At 34.2% G+C, this 19,564-nt stretch overlaps 1 protein-coding gene and 1 pseudogene across 1 annotated transcript; both read right to left on the minus strand.

Annotated features, from left to right (window-relative positions):
* Positions 1 to 4,332: 4,332 nt before the first annotated feature.
* Positions 4,333 to 6,688, minus strand: LOC134244873 (uncharacterized; annotated as a pseudogene).
* Positions 6,689 to 8,537: 1,849 nt separating this feature from the next.
* On the minus strand, positions 8,538 to 10,820 carry LOC134244876 (uncharacterized). Its single transcript, XM_062727116.1, has 2 exons — positions 10,485 to 10,820; positions 8,538 to 9,909 (listed from the first exon to the last, which is right to left on the minus strand). Exons 1-2 carry the CDS (start codon positions 10,684 to 10,686, stop codon positions 8,702 to 8,704), a joined length of 1,410 nt encoding a protein of 469 aa, XP_062583100.1. The 5' UTR covers positions 10,687 to 10,820; the 3' UTR covers positions 8,538 to 8,701.
* Between the last annotated feature and the right edge of the window lie 8,744 nt (positions 10,821 to 19,564).

The raw sequence follows: 19,564 nt of genomic DNA on the forward strand, positions 1-19,564 counted from the left end.
TGTGAATTTCATGGCCCCAGGGTCAGGGGTTCTAGTGCTAGGGCGGGGCTATGTAGATTATATAGTGAAAATGCATAAATTCTGTGAAATTCTTCTTTTCTGCTCCTGAGCATTAAATAAACTAACCAAGTGCATAGCTATATTGAATAAGACTGCCTCTTCCAAAATTGTGAAATTCATGGCCCCAGGGTCAGGGGTTCTAGTGCTAGGGCGGGGCTATATAGATTATATAGTAAAAAATGAATTATTTCTTCGAAAATCTTCTTCTTTGCTCCTGAGTATTAAATAAAATAACCAAGTACATAGTTATGTTGAATACTGCTACCTCTTCCAAAATTGTGAATTTCATGGCCCTTGGGTTGGGGGTTCTGGCGTTAGGGCGGAGCTTTATTAATTATGTTCCCCAAACGAAGTTGGGGAACATATTGTTTTTACTCTGTTTCTTATTATTATTATTATTATTATTTTTCTTCTTCCTGGGAAAATCTTTTCCGCGAATGATCTTGTAAACTACACATTTGATTTAGGTGAAACCTTTTTAGGGTCACTAGGCATGTTATGTAGATTTGCGGAACGAAGGTCATTTTGCGCGCACGTGCTTGCAAGAGCGCGCACGTGCAACACGTGGAATGACCAATTTAATGAATATAGCTGTAACTTTTTCAATTTTTGATGAAGTGCTTTGAAACTCAAAATATAAGGATATATAAGTATAATAGACAAGATGACATAGTCAAAATAGCAAGATCTCACGCGCATGCACGTGCACTACGCTCTGATTGGCTGAAACTAAAGTCTCAATATCTTTCTTGCTTTTTGACAAAATCCTCTGAAATTTTGAACATAGTCATGAATTAGGGAGATCTACAGCATGATATATAAGAATTATCCTGAAAGCATGTGCATTCACGTGTGCTTGCAAGAGCGCGCACGTGCAACACAAGAAATGTCCAATATAATTGATATAGACGTAACTATTTATATTTTTGATGAAATGTTTTGAAACTCATAATATAAGAATATATTAGAAGCATAGGGAAGAGAACATGGTCAAATTAGCAAGATCTCACGTGCTTGCACGTGAGCTTCGCTCTGATTGGCTGAAACTAAAGTCTCAATATCTTTCTTGTTTTTCGACAAAATCCTTTGAAATTTTGAACATGGTTATACATTATAAAGATCTACAGCATGGTATATAAGAATTATCACGAAAAGCATGCGCATGCACGTGTGCTGCAGTCTGATTGGCTGAAACTTTAAATGTCCATAACTTTCTTAGTTTTCAACGAAACGGGATACAATTTAGACTATAAATAGGTATAAAAGATTCCTACATAATTGTACTATCAAAATGAATGCACGAACAGGCATTCATGCAAGTGCACGTGCGAAATACGCAAAATGGCCAATTTTTAAAAAAAAAAACCCAGTAAAATGTATATTGTAAAGAATTTTTTTTAATTTATTCTCACGATATATAGATATAATATTGTTTAGACATCATCATCATGCCATATTCATCTTGCATGTGCATGCGCGTGCTTGCGCGTACAAAGCGTTAAATGACATATAGTTGATGTCATTGTAACTTTTATAATTCTTTGATGAAACCCTTCGATCTGATCATATTTTTAAAAATGTTTTACAGGAATTAGGCACAAGAAGGGATTTGGGGAGCGTTTGGGGAACATCTGTAACGGTCCCCGTTACAATTAGCACTAGTTATATAGTGAAAATGCATAAATTCTTTAAAACTCTTCCTTTCTGCACCTGGATATTTAACCAGTGAACTATGTACATAGTTAAGAGGGGCAAGGATGCCTTTTTGAGAATTTTGAATTTCAGGGTCCCTGGGTCAGGGCTTCTTGTGTTAGGACGGGGCTCTAATGTTTATTTAGTGAAAATTCATGAATTCTTTGAAAATCTTTTCCTTTGTTGTTGGGTATAATGCCAATGATCTTAGTATATATCTATGACAAAAAAACCCTGCTTCTTCCAAAAATGGTTAATTTCCTGGCCCCTGGGACAGAGGTACTTTGGGGGGTGACATAGTCTGAAATAATTTAATGCTTTGAAATCTGCACTTTGGTATTAATCAACAGCATGCATGATGAAATAAAATTTTTAAAAAATCCAAAATTTTGAAAGATGTGGCCCCAGGATCAGTGGTTCCTGTGGGATGGGGAGCTCAACTGTGGACCCGCCCTAAACAAGAAGCCCTGACCCAGGGGCCCTGAAATTCACTAAAAGTGGAAATGCATTTTCTCTTTGTTACTCTGATCTACCTCTGGGTATTAAGTAACCTAAATAAGCATGCTGAGTGTATAATTATGATAAGCAATGGTGCCTCTTTCAAAGTTGTGAATTTCTTGGCCTCTGGTTTAAAACATGAATCAAGTTCACTTGTTTGAAAGTTGTCGCATGATACTCAGGTGACCTATAAGGCCCATGGACCTCTTGTTAACTTACAATGTGTAAAGTATATGTCTACCTTGACATTATACTGTGCATGGGTAATTGACAGGTCCTCATCCTGTGTGTGTAGATGTCCCTGTACCAGACACGGCCACATCTAGAGTCTTGAGCGGAAGACGTATACTCTTTCCTTGTGTGTGTGTATGTGTGTATAGGCCTCCAGGACAGTAGGACTAGAGGAAGGATTTCCAAACCAGTCCGGAGACCAGCTGTATCCGTATTAAGGACAACCGTCATCGCCCAGCTTAACACTGACAGTTATCCAGTTTATGTTGTATATTTTGATTTGTTAAATGTAATGTTTTAAAATTTAAACGAAATTTTGTTGTAAATTAATCAATTAAAAGGGCAGTTTGGATCAACATCCCATAAGCTTGGTCATTAACATAACAAAATGGTGTCAGAAGTGGGATTTACAGAGGGATAGTTGGTCCAATCTATGACCAAACAATTTGTTGAAAAAAAGTCAGTTTTGTTCTATTTTTCTGTTAATTAGAGTTTGACAATTTTGGACATTTTTGAAATCTACCTGTTTATTTATTAAATGTAATGTTTTAAAATTTAAACGAAGTTTTATTGTAAATTAATCAATTAAAAGGGCAGTTAGAATCAACATCCCATAAGCTTGGTCTTAACATGACAAAGTCGGACAGTGAGTTTTGGACCAAAATTTGACTCCCCAAAAACCGACTTATAGGCGAGTATATACGGTATTCGGTATTCAAATTCTAGATTATTTACAGAACTACTTTATGAAAAAAGAAACTTAATATAATGTAACCGAAGAGTCCTTTTGGAATGTTGAAAGAATTTATTGCAAATAAATGGTACATGGTACATGAAAACCCTGTGAATAAAATAGTTAAATAAATAATGAGATAAAAAGGAATATTTATGCCGTAAACTTTAGTCAAGAATCACCTTACAATTTACTTGCTGATCATGACTTTTGTAATTTTCCATTATAAAATCATTTAACACCTTAATTGTGAAAAGTTATTGCAGATAATCCTTGGTAATATATATATATATATAAATAATATGAATGATATATAATTTCTCGACAAAAGAAATGAAACGAAACCGAATGCAAACAAGTCGTTTTTGTGAAACACTATTCGCCCGGTGGCAAAAAAGTTTGAAAAAGATATTTTTAGCATATAGATCACAGTCAAGGTCACAATGTCATCGACCTTAATGTCATTTGAAAGAACTTGATTAGTGGAGTAGGCATACCAAATATGAAGTCTCTATCTCATATGGTATAAAAGTTATTTTTAGCTAAAGTCACAATTAAGGTCACAAGGTCATTGACTTTGGTGTCGTTTGAAAGAGCTTAATTAGTGGAACATGCATACCAAATTTGTAGTCTCTGTCTCTCACGGTTCTAAAGTTATGGCGAAGGTTAAAGTTGACAACGGGCAGACAGGGAGATAAACAGACAGGACAAAAACAATACATGTATACGCCCCGGATATCGATCCGGGCGCATAATAAACAAACATATTGTTTCATGTAACAGAAGGAGATGGACATTACCCAAAGATCTGCGTTACTATAAACTCTTTCGCTTTTTTGCAAGACATCATCATGTGACTCTTTGTAACTAAAAGACATTCAGGAGCCAATAGATAATGTCATAATTCTGATAACTGTGGCAGTTTGTATTTTGTTTTATGGCATTTGATAGACTGAATATTTGCATAAACAGCAACCTCGAGGTTCTCTCTATCACCTGTGTTAAATCAATGAAATTGTCATTTAGAAATTAGAACATATGGTAGAATGAGAAGAAATATACAAATTATAAATTCTATCAGATCAGATGGGCTTCTAAAATGTCTATTTTTTCTTACACTAACTTGGTAATCTGTGACAAACTTCTTTTATTCTCATTTCTGTTGCTTTGTGTACATCATTGTATGATTTTTGTCTGAGAGATTGTTGGTATGAGTATAGAGCAGCCTGGAGGTTCCCTGTCACCTGTTGACAGATCCCCAGAATCTGCCACGATATGTCTCTGTGATGTAAAGATATAAGCTGATCCTGATCATAGTGAACTATGGTCTGTAGATCATCAAGAGCTTTTTGTACTCGCATTGTGTCTACATGTCTGTAGCACAAGATCTCTAGCATGTGTAACAGTACAAATGGTGGGATATATAATTCTGGCCCATTGTTCTGTAGACTAGACCTTTGTTCTGGTAATAACTCATTGATATAATGGATTTCATTATAAAGCACGATATCCCATGCTATAGCTTGTTTCATCTTTGTAGACCAGGACTGTCCTCCTACAGCCTCAGTATACATCTCTATATCTACATTTAACCTATACATCACATAAGGTTGGGCTAACTTGACCTTGATCATCTCTATAATAGATAAAGCCTCTGTGTATCTATATGTCTTGTAATAATACATGGCTGTGAATGACATGTCTGTAAAACAACTAATTTAAACTTGGCTGCTAATTTCAGCATGTAACAGGACATTTTGTCAGCTCTATACCTCAGTTTGTTTTTATGTGTGTAAGTTTCCATGTATAATATAAAAGCAGTTCTCTGAAGGACAGTAGCTGTAAGTTTCTGTAGCATCAGGACTTAGCTTGATACTGTGTTAGGAGGGGTGAGTCTATCATCTGTTCTATTTTATGTAGATATCTCATGCAGGTTTCTATTTTTGGTATTTGCAGTACTGTGTCATATTTGTACATCTCCCCAAATACTTCTTTATCAAACTTGGTCTCAGTAATTAGAGTATATTCATCTGTGCAAATGGAGAGTCTGGGATTATGTTGAAGGACACTATTAATATAGGACCTCATGAAGGGAGTGTGTAGCAGAATTGATAAACCCAGCTCATACAACCCATACAGTCTTATAAATAGATGATGCTGTGCTTCACCATGGACTTTACTCAGAAACATGTTATTTTGGGGAATGAAAAAGTTAGGACAGACCCCCTCATACACCCATTTGAGGATGAGTTTAAAACAAGCCCAGAAACACTCCAGAAGATTTTGTGGACACCAGTGAGGTATTGTATTTTGTTGAATCACCCAGAAAATCGCTGTTTTCATGTGATAGGAACACAGTAATTTATCATCATCACATATGCCATTGTTAATTATATCTGTTAAGAACAATTTAAGCAAACCATAAGTTAAGAATTGACAGTGATTCATAGCACACACAAGTTTATGTTCTGCAAGAGAGAAAGAAATTCTCCATTCATTGTGCACATGATGTCCTTGTTTATGCCCTACTGGTACAAAGTGACATCCATTTTTTACTACATCATCAACAACATGAGGCTTGGGCCATGATTGACATCTGTATATCCACGAGGATGCAGATGGAGGCCAAAAGTCACTAACAAAACAGAGGGCAAAATCATATTCTGTTTCCCCTGAAAAAACTCCACTGGCACAGGGTCCATGTGGAATAGAGTCTGGTAAAGATGCTGAACATGAAAACCTTCTGAATTCTGAACTGGAGATATAAAGCCTGTTATTTATTCTAACACAGGCTGTCTGGACACTTGTGTTCATGCTACGTGACAGTAAACATAACAAAGTAAATCCAGGTGGACTATCAGAACAGTCACGGAGGATCAGAGTTTGTCTCTGTGTGTTGTAATACTGAGACTGAGATAATTTCGAGATCACACGGTGATTATTTGACCATGACATAAAGTCCATATCTGATTCTTTTAGTCTGAATCCATCTTTGTAACTTCCACTCCACATCACACTGTCACTTTGCCTCCCTTGATTGTCCAATATATCACTGATGTCCATTACATCTCTCCTCATGGCTACCTGTTGTGAAGTCCCCAGTATGTGACACAGTCCCACAAACACTGACTCAGACATTCCTTGTAGGGCTGTATTTCTAATGATGATTGAAGGAGAATTTTAAATGTCTTTTTGAACATGATGTATGTTCTTTACCATCCATTACTTATTTGATTTTGATAAAATTCTATTTCTATTCGTTAACTTGTATTTTATTCTCATTCATCAAGAATAGCATTACGTTTCAATGAAAATGCATTTTTCTAAAATTGTTTTAAAATAAAACCTGTTCCATCATGATCAATGGGGAACCGGAGTCGGTTATCTTATCTTGTATCGGTAGGGGGCGCCACAGGAAAATGCGGTCCATTACAAAAGTGATAAAACCTGTGAAGATGGATAATCAGCATCCATTCTCGAATACGATATCGGAAAGCACATACGTTTCAGTTACAATCCTTAATTTACTATGGCATCTAATTGTGGTGATATGACTATACCTGAACTTAAGAACGAGTTAGAAAAGTTTGGAGCAAAGAAATCAGGAAGGAAGTGGGAACTTGTGGAGAGGTAAATAAACATACGATGTTTTCATGCAAATCCAAGTAAACATTATTAATAACACAGTAAATAATTATCAATGGTGTGTAAAAGATTAACATTAAGTCAAATTGACAGTAAATATCAGAATTACCTCGTTTAAGAAACTAATTCTTAAATAATCTGCAACTTTAGCGTGTTAGATTTTTAACTTGAATTTCCTCGGTAATTCTAACATCGATCTCATATTGCTTGGTGCTTGCAGTAAAATAAGAATACTTCTCTACATTTTTATTATGAAGCAGTATTATTATTTCCTGATTGTTGCAGCTATGTTTCACTCAAAATATACATGAAAAAGAATTAAATATGCTTATTTTATTGCAGACTTGAAGCCTACAGAAGAAATGCACATTGTGCTAAGACCGATGTTTATGGACCTGAATTTATGATGATGACGCCAGATCCACAACTCTACAAGGACCTTCATGGTGACAAGACCTTTCCAGGTTGCACAGAGGCAGAAATTTCCACTTTCTTGTCGAAGTTTAATAAGACAACTGATAAGAAAGGAAGGGATATGTACAACGATGGGTTTATCCAGTATGTGAGGGTGACATTTCATGATTCAAATTGGTTCGTTAGAAGTAGTGTAAAAGCTTCAATGATGAAGTCTGTGAAATATGTTGTTGACATTATGATAGGAAAAGACAGAAGTGTTATAGAGTCTCAATGTGAATGTGCGGCAGGCATGGGACCCGATGCACATTGCAAGCATGTCTGTGCTGTACTTTTTTCATGTGCAGATTTTGTTAAGCATGGGACATACAAAACAGAACTCACCTGCACACAGAGGTTACAAACTTTTCATCGTGCTAAGCCCCATAAAGGAAGCCCTATGAAAGCAAGACAGTTGGACATGCCAGGCTGTGACGGAAGTATGCAATAATGACTATGACCCTCGTCCAGTTGAATTTAGAGGCAATCCGGGATACCAGTCTTACTTTAGAAATGTGTGCTTGAATTACCCAGGTATTAGTAAGACTCCAATTTTTCAGCTGTATGAGCCTGTAAACATGAAAGCTTACAACCTGGACCATGACTATCTAAAAGACACGTTTAGTGAAAATCATTTGAAACTTTTAAATGTATCAGAAATTTCAGAGGAGAATGCACGTCAAGTTATGATAAAAACAGCTACACAAGCGGCCAACGACCTTTGGTTTGAGGAACGTTGCAAACGTCTTCATTCTTCGGTATTCGGGAGAATATGTAAAGCAACTGATCGAACTGATAAGGTGAAACTTGCTGACTTTTTAACAACAAAGGCACAAAAAATTAATGCTAAACCTATTCTTCATGGAAGAAAATACGAAAAAGAAGCTGTGAAGAAGTACCAGGAAATTTCGGGACGCACAGTTTACAATAGTGGAATTTGTGTCAGTCTGGACTCCCCTCATTTAGCAGCAACCCCAGATGGTATTATTGACGATGACACCTTGATTGAAGTTAAGTGTCCATATGTGGCAAGAAACAGTTTTATTTCCTCAAAAACAGTTCCTTATATCAAGCAGTCTGGAAGTAAATTTTATTTGAATAAAACCCATGACTATTACTATCAGGTTCAAGGACAACTTTACTGTGCAGAGAAAAATGAGTGTATATTTGTTGTGTATACTTTCAATGACTTTTTGTTCTTTGCAACAGAAAGGGATGATAAATTTATTGATGAGATGAAGAAAAAATTGAATGAATTCTATGAAGATTTTTTTAAGTCTGCTCTATTGGAAAAAACTTTTTTCAAGACATATGATGGAAAATGTAGTTGCAATAAAGAAAAATGAAATAAAGACTTTTTTCTCTTATTATGTCATTTTTAATACCAAGTTATGCATAAGATGGCACTATGCAATTCTTAAAATTACACAACATGAAACAAACATAGATTATTTCTGAAGAAAGTTTTGTTTCAGAACTATTCATAGGCTCAGTCAGAATTTTGAATGTTTTTGCAAGTCCAATGATCCTCTCAATGTGCACACGTTTGCTGGATATTTTTCGGTCCTCAATCACAGTAGCACATGACATTCTGTTTTTCTTTTTGAAAAATGTTGGTGTATTTATTTGAATGTTCCTGTGTACAAACATATCCTGCACATTGAAACCTTTGTCCGCCATTATTGAATCTCCAGAATTGCACATTTCTAACAGCCTACTTCTTTCAACTATTTGACGGTCACTTGTGGATCCCCCATAAGCTGTAGAAATATAAGATGTTAATCCACCTGGTGTCGCTCCTACAAGAACTTTTACCGTGTTACGGTTTTTATAGGTAGAATACGTTGCTTGCTGTGGCTTTGGTAACTTTGGTCTTTTAATTGGACACTCTGTGCCATCTATTATCACTCTAGTATTTGGAAATTTTGTTTTAAAATCTGATGGACAGTAATATTTTACAAGATACTTTGTAGGCCAAATGTCGATTTCCTGCCATTGCTTACTCATGAATAAAATCCATGTAAAAAATATATTTGATACAGTCTTTTCGGAAACTCCAAATAATCTTGAAAGTTCAAAATTGGTCGTATGGCGCCGTAACTTGCAGAGGACTAAGAAAAATTGGTCAGGAACACTTATGTTTGAAACCTTATGATAAATATAATTCAAACAGTGAGCTGCGGGTCCTAAGGTTCTTAAAACAAAATAAAATTTAGTTAGAGTTTCCAATCCAGTATAGAAATTTACTCCGGCATCATCATTTGTAAAGTTTTCAATACTCATTGGGGGATACCGAGGAGTTTGTGTCTGTACATCAAAAAATTTAACGTCAGATTTCTGAACAGTGACTTGAATTTCTTCAGCCAAAATTTGGGTAGAGTTAGATACAATTTCCTCGGATACTTGCAGATCATCAGCTGATGTATAGATGAATTCATCTATGGAAGACGAAGCAGAAAATTCTTCTGCTAGTTTTCGTTTGATGCCTCTGGACTTGGCTCTGTCGGCTCGTTCATGTGAATGTGGACTTGGCTCTACCCAGGGAAAAATGCTTGGCACTGCAGTTTTCTTCAATCTTTTACTTAAAGGAGTAGTTCCTAAGAATTAAATTATTTAATATATCAATACTTGTTCATAGTACTAGATTATTTATTAAATAATTAATTTATAATTTGAACTAACTTTTTAAAGCAAATAAAACAAATATAAATTTACTAAAATATTTTTATTATTACAAGTATTATTGTTATAAAATTGATGTTACAAAACATGCCCATGTGTTTATTAATTCAACTAAACAGGTCAAATTTGTTTTTAAGCAGGGTGCTAATTAGACATCAATGTCAAAACACAGTATCTTGTACTGGTAGATATGCATAAATTATCAGGCAACAGCATGTGTTCTTTTAGACATGCCTTGTGTTTATATTGTTAAAAGATAATGCGTTTGTAATAAATGACCAGTAATTGAAGTTGTCAGTGGGGAGTCTGCATGTGGCAGTGTCTGTAACGTTATCAGATTACTTCGTATGAGAGGTAAACAAGGGATTCGATATTTTAGTGCATTTCATCTAAGCAAATAAGGCATAAACATTGCTCAGAATAAAATCTATTAACATTACTTTGCACATGCTTATCAAAGATTTCAAAATAAATAAATAAATATTGTTACCATGCTGGGTTTCAGTCAAATAGTCGTCTGATTTAAAATGTGCTCTGCAAACAACAGCATGAGTTGACGGAGTCCAGCTTTGAAAACGAGTTTCACCACGTTTTATTGCGTGTATCCATGCTTTTCTTCTTAACGGATCTGTTGGAAATATATGGCCACCCCGATTACTACAATTCGGCACACAACAACAAGTTTCAGGCATGTTTTACGAGCATGTGTTTGACAGCAGATTGTTTACGTTTTTCTTCGATCGGTAACTACTGATAAGGCGCGAGGGTGTTCCGATACAGGACCGTGTTTGCCTGTGGCGCCCTCTAAAGAAAAGATAATCGGAGCAGGTTCCTAATTGTTCTCGGCATATCATGAAATTTACAGAGAACGAAATAGAAGAAATTTAAAAAATGTGCTACTTGTATATATGAACTTAAAATAATTCAGAAATTGAAGTAATGCATAACAGTCATTAAAACTTACATTGGTGAAGTTCTAAAGGAGTCCATTTTTTTTTACAGGTAAAATATGAAAATTACCTGGTGCTATAAATAGTACAGAAAAAATCCTCTAAATCTTCTTTCATTTTATATTTAGTTTTTCTATTATTTGAAATCTCTAGAATAATTATAGAATTGAATATAAAGAACATAAAGAAAATTCTTATACCCTGCAACTAATAAGAGGCCCATGGGCCACATCGCTCACCTGAGCACTGTGGCTAGAATAAAAGCAGAAATTAGTTTATTATTAAACCAAAAAGTAGTCCCAACCATTCCTTAAAGGGGAGAGGGTATGATTTGCAGAAACTTGAATCTACACTACCTGAGAATACTTCCAAATAAATATGATTAATCATGGCTTTGAAATTCTTGAGAAGATTTTTAAAGAATTTACTTATATATTTCTATGTAAAACTTTGGTCAGCCAGTGTGGCCCCGCCCTACCCCGAGGGGTCATGATTTGAACAAATTTTAATCTACACTAACTGAGGATGCTTCCATATAAATATGACAAATCATGGCTTTTTATTCTTGAGAAGAAGATTTTTAAAGAATTTTCCTATACATTTCTATGTAGAATTTGGTCGGTCATTGTGGCCCCGCCCAAATCCCGGGGGTCATGATTTGAACAAACTTGAATCTACACTACCAGAGGATGTTTCCCCATCTTTCCTGGCACAGTGGTTCTTGAGAAGATTTTTAAAACAAGAGAACAAATTTTCACTATTTCTGAATTATCTCCCCTTGAATGAAGGCGCTGCCCTTCATTTGAACAAACTTGAATCCCCTTCATCCAAGGATACTTTGTGGCAAGTTTGGTTGAAAATGACCCAGTAGTTCTTGAAGAGAAGGTGAAAATGTGAAAAGTTTGTAGACAAACGGACGCCGGACAAAATGCGATCAGAAAAGCTCACGAGCTTTCAGCTCAGGTGAGCTAAAAATTATGATGGATATCTGTCCAAAATCTTGTTCGTTAAAAAAGGAAACCTTCATGCATGTGGCCTTCAATGCAACCTTTCGATATATCGACGACGTATTGTCAATTATTACAATCATGGTAATTTCCAGTGAGCTTGAAATAGAAGATATACCACAGGGTGTGACGCATCTGTTTCATATTTTCCAAGCTTTATGATAAACGTGATGACTAACTTTTTTTATTCATCGACTTCCCTTACTTTCATAGAGAGAGAGAATGAGATTAAACGAATTAATTAAATTTTTTTTTGAAAAAAATTATTCATTCTATTAACAATTAACAATGACATTTTCCATTCTTATGTCGATACGATATATCATGGTGAGCTTGAGATAAAAGATAGCACAGAGTCTGATGCATCTGTTTCATATTTGGATATTTTACTTGAAAAAGACCTTAATTTAACGCTCTTTATTGCATAATACACCCATATGGGTCAAGCAATACAATCCATCATAAAAAAGAAAACAAAAAAGAACAATGAATTATTTATACAATAGACGTATAGTTTACTCCTTAAATGTTACACCGATGTGAACCTTTTATTTCTCAATTCTAATGATTGTTTTATAAAAGTGCAAACAGCCGGTAAAACTTCAAGTTTTGGGCTAAGTATATATTCAAGTTTCTGTGTAGGTGATTTGAGGTAGAATGAGGAACAATTGTCTAACATAGATTTTATAAGTAGTATATTCCTTGCCTGTAAATTCAAGTTACACTGTAAAAAGAAATGAAACTCATCATCAATAACATTACATATAGTATATAATCTTTGTTGTCGAGGTATTTTCTTATGTCTACCAGTTTCTATCGTTAGGCAGTGGTCACTTGATCGAAAATTTGTCTATTCTTAAAACTATTTTCAAGCAAAAGATACTCTTCCATATAGACATTGTGTTTACAAGTATAGTTTTGAGTTTTCTGTAAATTTAGATACTTTTTCCATAGTTTTATCTCTATAATTATCTATTACAATTTTTCTTCAACTTCTTTTTAACTGTATTTCGAATGTTGTCAAATTTTTCATCTTTATTCTTGTAGTTATTGCTATTTAAATTATTTTCTTCAAATATAGACAGTGCGAGGGTATGCCATGAGTAAAATTCCTCTTTATGCATACATTAATATTATATGATTCTCCAACCAAGGGATTTACATTCTGAGAGTTTAGTCCTATAAAATACATCATGACTTGAGTTTTAATAAAAGAAGAAACTGGAAGTCTACCTAGTACATGTAGTAATTACAGATAATTGCCAATTTAAGCAATAATTCTGCAGTTTGTTCAGTGAATTCTGTAATAGACTAATAGAAATAGTGAGAAAGGCCGCCCCATCAAGCCTAGAGGGAAAGGGATTTGGCGTTAACGAGCAATTTCCTAGGGAAATTAACGAGCGCAGGAAAGTTCTATATCCCCACTACAAAAAAGCGAAACAACAAGGGAAGAAGGCTGTGATGATCGTGGACAAACTTATCATAGATAGCAAACGATTCTTTCCACCAACTGGTAAATTCGTGGCTGATCCAGGCTCCAATAAAGTTCCGATGTAGGTAAACCACGGAGAGCAACAACAAATAATTATTAATGAAAGTAAAAACTCAAGTAACTCTCTCAGATCAAAAGACACTTTTAATGTAAGATTGGTATCCATTAATGTCTGTGGGCTAAATACAAAACTCCAATCTCCTGAATTTCTTGATTTTGTTAATAAATATGATATAGTGTGCCTGACAGAAACCAAAACCGATAAAGCTGACACAATTGACATTCCAAATTTTAGTGCATTTTGTAAGCATAGAACGAATTTATCATTTCGGAAATCCGGAGGAATAGTTATGTACATTAGAGATTAAATTGCTAAAAACTGTAACATTATTAATAATGAATGGGATAATATATTTTGGGTCCAAATTTAAGGTAAAGCAGTCGGAATCAATGAACATATATTAATAGGTACAGTCTATATACCGCCTGTAAACTCTAGATTTTCATCTTGTGAAATATTTGAAGATATTGAGAATGAAATTTTTACACTATCCACAGAGCATAAGTGTATCTGTTTAACTGGTGACTTTAACAGTAGAGTCTCTACCTTGAAAGAATTTAATGATTGTGACGAACCTTTTGTACAAACAAATGACCATAAATTGTCTGATATTGATTTTAATTTGGCTGTTGATCAAATTGATGTGAGATGTCTTGAAAAACATGGTTTTTCCTTGGAAAGAAATTCAAGAGATATGATTGTAAACCAATATGGGAAAAAACTTATTGATGTATGCAAACATTGTAATATTTTTATTCTCAATGGTAGATCCAAAGGTGACCCAAATGGTGAATTTACTTGTAAACAAACTAGTGTTGTAGACTATTGTATTTCAAATTTTGAGTTTCTAAGATATGTTTCTGATTTTAAAATATTAACATTTTCTACTTTATTATCTGATGTTCACAATCCTATAGAAGTGTTACTAGCCTTTGAAAAAGAAAATTATTCGAAATTAAATAACCAGCAAAAACAAATACATGAAATCGCTAAAAAATGGATCCCTGAGAAGCAAGAAACATTTTATAACACTATAAAAGACAAAGTAAATGCAATCACACTACTAGAAAACGAAATCAGAAACACAACAGCAGGAAACGTCTCATCGGATTTTATAGATGATGTTGTTGAACGAATTAGTGACATATTGGTATCAAGTGCTAAAGAGACTTTTGGTAAGAAAATAATTAATACAAATTCAAGTAAGAAAAAAATTCAATTTAAGAAACCTTGGTTCACAAATGATTGTAAAAATGCTCGACAAAACTTTAGAAAAGCAAGAAGGTTGTATAAAAAATTTGGAGGGGAAATTTTTAAAGCTGACTTGTATGAAAAAGAAAAAATATATAGGAAAAAATTAAATAATGCTAATATTAAACATCGAGTAGAAATTAAAAAGAAACTTGCTAATTTAAGAACAAAAACCCTAAAGAATATTGGAAAATCCTGAACACAAACTGTAATAAGAAAAGATGTAATGCTGATTTGAATGACCTTTTTACATTTTACAAAGAATGCTGTAATGAAAATTATAATGAACAAGATACAGGGTCCACAGTACTTACACAAGAAGAGCTTGATATGTTGGCTGATGTTCAGCTCAATCATGAAATTAACCAACAAATAACACATGACGAAGTACGCAACAGTATTAATATGTTAAAAAATAACAAGGCCTGTGGCGGAGATAGAATCTTTAATGAATATCTTAAAAATACAAGTGACTGCATGTTGAATTTATACACTGAACTGTTCAACAAAATTTTCGACTCAGGTGTAATGCCCACTCAGTGGGCCTGTGGAAATATAATCCCAATATACAAAAATAAAGGAGACAATACTGATCCTAAAAATTATAGACCTATTACACTGCTGAGTTGTCTAGGAAAGTTATTTACTGCAATTATTAATGAAAGATTAAACTCATATGCTGATAATATATAACTCATTTTGGAAAATCAAGCAGGTTTTCGCAGAGGTATGGGTACAACAGACCATATTTTTTCATTATACTCTCTTATAGAACTTTTCAAAAGACACAAAATGAAACTGTACTGTGCATTTATTGATTTTGAGAAAGCATTTGATTCGGTTTGGCACATTGGTTTATGGAATAAAGTTTTACAAAATAATATGGATGGAAAATGTTTTAAGATTATAACCAACATGTATAAAGGTATAAAATCAAAAGTAGTAGTGAATTGAATAAGTTCAGAAATGTTTGAATGTAATATAGGAGTTCGACAAGGGGAGAATTTGTCACCATTTTTATTTTCATTGTACTTGAATGACCTTGAGGAATTTTTATCTGGAAACAAAGCTAAAGGGTTATCTTGTTTGTCAGAAAAACTCATGAGAGAACTAAATCTCTACTTAAAGCTTTTTGTATTATTATATGCTGATGATACTATTTTGTTATCTGAAAACCCAGATGATTTTCAGTACATGCTTAATATTTTTTCTAAATATTGCAAGAAATGGCATCTTAAGGTTAATAGTAAGAAAACAAAAGTCGTAATATTTGGTAAAGGGAAAAATAATGTCCCTTTTACATTTGAAGGCTCCAAGCTTGATATAGTTGATAACTTTAAATATTTGGGTGTTACATTTTGTAAAAGTAATTCTTTTCATTTAAATACTAAAAAATTATATGTGACGCGCCAAGCAAAAACCTCCCTTAACGAAGAATTTTGACATTTTCATTTTTTTATTGATTCTTGTAGAGTGTCTCTTTCTCTTTCATTTGATGTATAACATGGCATATATTTCTGTGTATAAATGTATAAAATATCGCATGACAAAGACGGAATATTTACTTTGACGTACAGTGTACGCGTGCGTAAATGCATGCATTTTCATAACGTAAAATCGTAAAATAACGTGAAGCTATCTAATAATTTGATGATATTTATATTTTCAGATTTTTGATTTGATTCCCTTAAAAATATCACTAATTAAAATTTTTAAGCGTAATAATAAAAATAAACATCCTAAACTATATCTTTGAAAAACGAAAGGGGGGGGGTGTGGCACCGAAATGATTGACATGGGCCAAAGAACAAAACTCAAATCAAAAATCTTCTCTTCCTCTAAAAGATATTCCAATTTATGGCTTTTTTTATCCAAGAAAATGGCAGAAATCTACATCACTGCAACAGTAAAAGGAAATAAGCAACATGTAGATGAAAATGGTAGTACAAACAATATACACGGCTTCCTACTAGCTTGGGTTGGTGGGTTAAGCCTTAAGCTCAATCGGTATAAAGGACTGGAATGGCAAGCCAGAGGCCTCGGGTTGAATCCCAATTACCCGGTAAGCAGGGGCACTTAATTGTATCTGTTACATTATCAAAGTAGTATCTTAAAAAGTTTCCAGACAGACCTTACCACCTCCTCCCCCCGGACATTAAAAGTCTGTTCAATACACTGAATAAAAAGAAAGTACATGTATTGTCATAGTTTTCGTTTTAAATACATGTACCTGAGTTTTTAAAGAGTGCAATAGTTTGTTTTTTTTTATCTAAAGGCTACCATAACATTTCTTTTACCACAAGTTTATACTATTTACCTGTTTTAGTTTCAAATGTTTTAATGCGGGGAAAATGTATGCAGAATTACGAACTAATCTTTAAAGCCTTTATGGCTTATTGATAATATTCTCTAATAAATTTTATTTGTCTCTTGTAGTGCAGTTCGTTCCTTTTCTTCTTATGGTGTCGTTATAAAATCAGTCCTTAATTCGCAAGAAGGCCCATATGATTGTAATTACTTTTGGAAAATTACAACCCGTAGAATATGAGGCCTAATCTAAGCTTCATTTTTACATTCCTGAGAAAGAACATGCACACATTATGATTTATTTTAATCATATCAAATACTATTTGCTTTTTAGTATAGGTTAAAACATGCCAGGCACGTATAGCAACAAAAAGAGGGGGTAGGGGGGCCTTCACCCCACTTTTTATCCCAACATTACTTTTATTGTTGAAAATGTTCCATGAAATGTTGGTTGCCCCCGAACTTCTTAGCATTGTGTACCTAAAAATTCGTACTGAAGGAAGTAACCATTGGAAAAATGCCCCCCCCCCTTTCCCACGAAATAGGATTTTCGAGTTTGGGAATTTTTTTTTGTTAGTCAACTTTTTCAGGAAAGTAAACAAAAATTTCTCTGGCTGCCCCCCCCCCCCTTTTTCAAAAACGATGCAACGTCACTGCATGCCTGTTCATATCGCAACAGAAATAGAATGGGTAAAACACTCTTAGTATTCTTCCATTATCCTAAACGGGGGGGGGGGGTGTCTCGGCTATAGACATCCACGCTTAATCAATTATCTGAACTAGTTAAACAAGAACAAAGCCGATCACTTTTGCAGGAAAAAATATTGAAATTGTTTTAGTTTGTTACATATATGCCTTTATTGTATCAAATTTCGTGTAATTATGTTCCCCAAACGAAGTTGGGGAACATATTGTTTTTACTCTGTTTCTTATTATTATTAAGGTCTTCCGTCTCCAACGGAAGACCTTATTGTTTTCGTTCGGTTTCTTTTTCTCTATTATTATTATTATTATTTTTCTTACCGATTTTGTGCACGCGATTTCTCGGAAACGGCTCGCCAGATTTTCACCAAACTTTCAGATCTGATAGATATTCATCTGAACCTTGTCGGAAATTTTTGTCGTCGATGACGTCACTTCCGGTCGTGAGATATGGACGATTTTCTGATTTTTAGAGGGTCGGCTTGTCCTGAGATCTCCTCCTAAACGACTTAAGATATCGACTTGAGATTTTCAGTGAAGGTAGAGGAAGGATAGTAGATGTGACATTTTGCATATAGAGCTTTCCAGGTAAAAAGGCATCGACGCTCGCCTGGGCTCGAAAAATAGACTCATATGCATCTCGCAAAAAATGATACGTTTTCTTTTATATCTTTTTACTTGTTAATATTTTGTTAAGACATATATAATAAAAAATGTGCAATATAGTAAGACCTTTCATTTGATATTAAGTAAATGGGGTTAGCCCTTCAAATTAGGGGCATAGAGGGGCCAAAATTCTCTCGGCTTTAACCCTTTAATGGTCAATATTTTGTGATACATTACTGAAGCAAAGATATTCAACTTAACAATTTGCAACAATATATACTAAAAATTTGATCATATGTTACGTAATAAAGGGTCACAGGGGGCTAGACTGCTAAATCTTTGACGCTTTATATCTCGAAAAGCGTGAATATTCTGATAAGCAATATTGAACAAAAGATGGTCAAAATAATGTTCCCAACAATATGCATACTTTTAACTTTTTAATTTCTCATTTTTTCCGTCGACACTTCCGTTGTAAACCGGAAGTACATGTAGTTTAAATACATGTATATCAATTTTTTTCCCCATTTTCTAATGAATTTTATTGTTCATTATAGAGATTTAAAGAATGCGTAGCATTTCAATATTTCCACCGGAAGTACGGTTCGTTCAAACCGAAAGTTGTCTAAAAATGAGTATTTTCCATCGACACTTTCTTTTACTGATTTTATGCACGCGATTTCTCAGAAACGGCTTGCTCGATTTCCACCAAACTTTCAGATCTGATAGATATTCATCTGAACCTTGTCGAAAATTTTTGTCGTCGATGACATCACATTCGGTCGTGAGATATGGACGATTTTCTGATTTTTATAGGGTCGGCTTGTCCTGAGATCTCCTCCTAAACGACTTAAGATATTGAGATGAGATTTTCAGGATAGATAGAGAAAGGATTGTAGATTTGACATTTTGCATATAGATCTTTCCAGGGTTAAAGTCTTTTACGCTCGTCTGGGCTAAAAAAAAAATGCCTACAAGCATCTTGCAAAATTTGACACATTGTCTTTTACATCTTTTTACGTATTAATATTTTGTTAAGACATATATAATCAAAAATGTGAAGAATAACAAGATCTGTCATTTGATATCAAGAAAATGGGGTGAACCCTTCAAATTATGGGCTTAGAGGGGCCAAAATTCTCTCATCTTAAAGTCTTCAATGATCAATATTTTATAATTCATTTCTGAGGCAAA

This window comes from Saccostrea cucullata, unplaced genomic scaffold (genome assembly GCF_032062105.1).
Source record: "Saccostrea cucullata isolate Sc308-1 unplaced genomic scaffold, CSIRO_AGI_Scuc_v1 ctg365, whole genome shotgun sequence".
Lineage (NCBI taxonomy): Eukaryota > Metazoa > Mollusca > Bivalvia > Ostreida > Ostreidae > Saccostrea > Saccostrea cuccullata.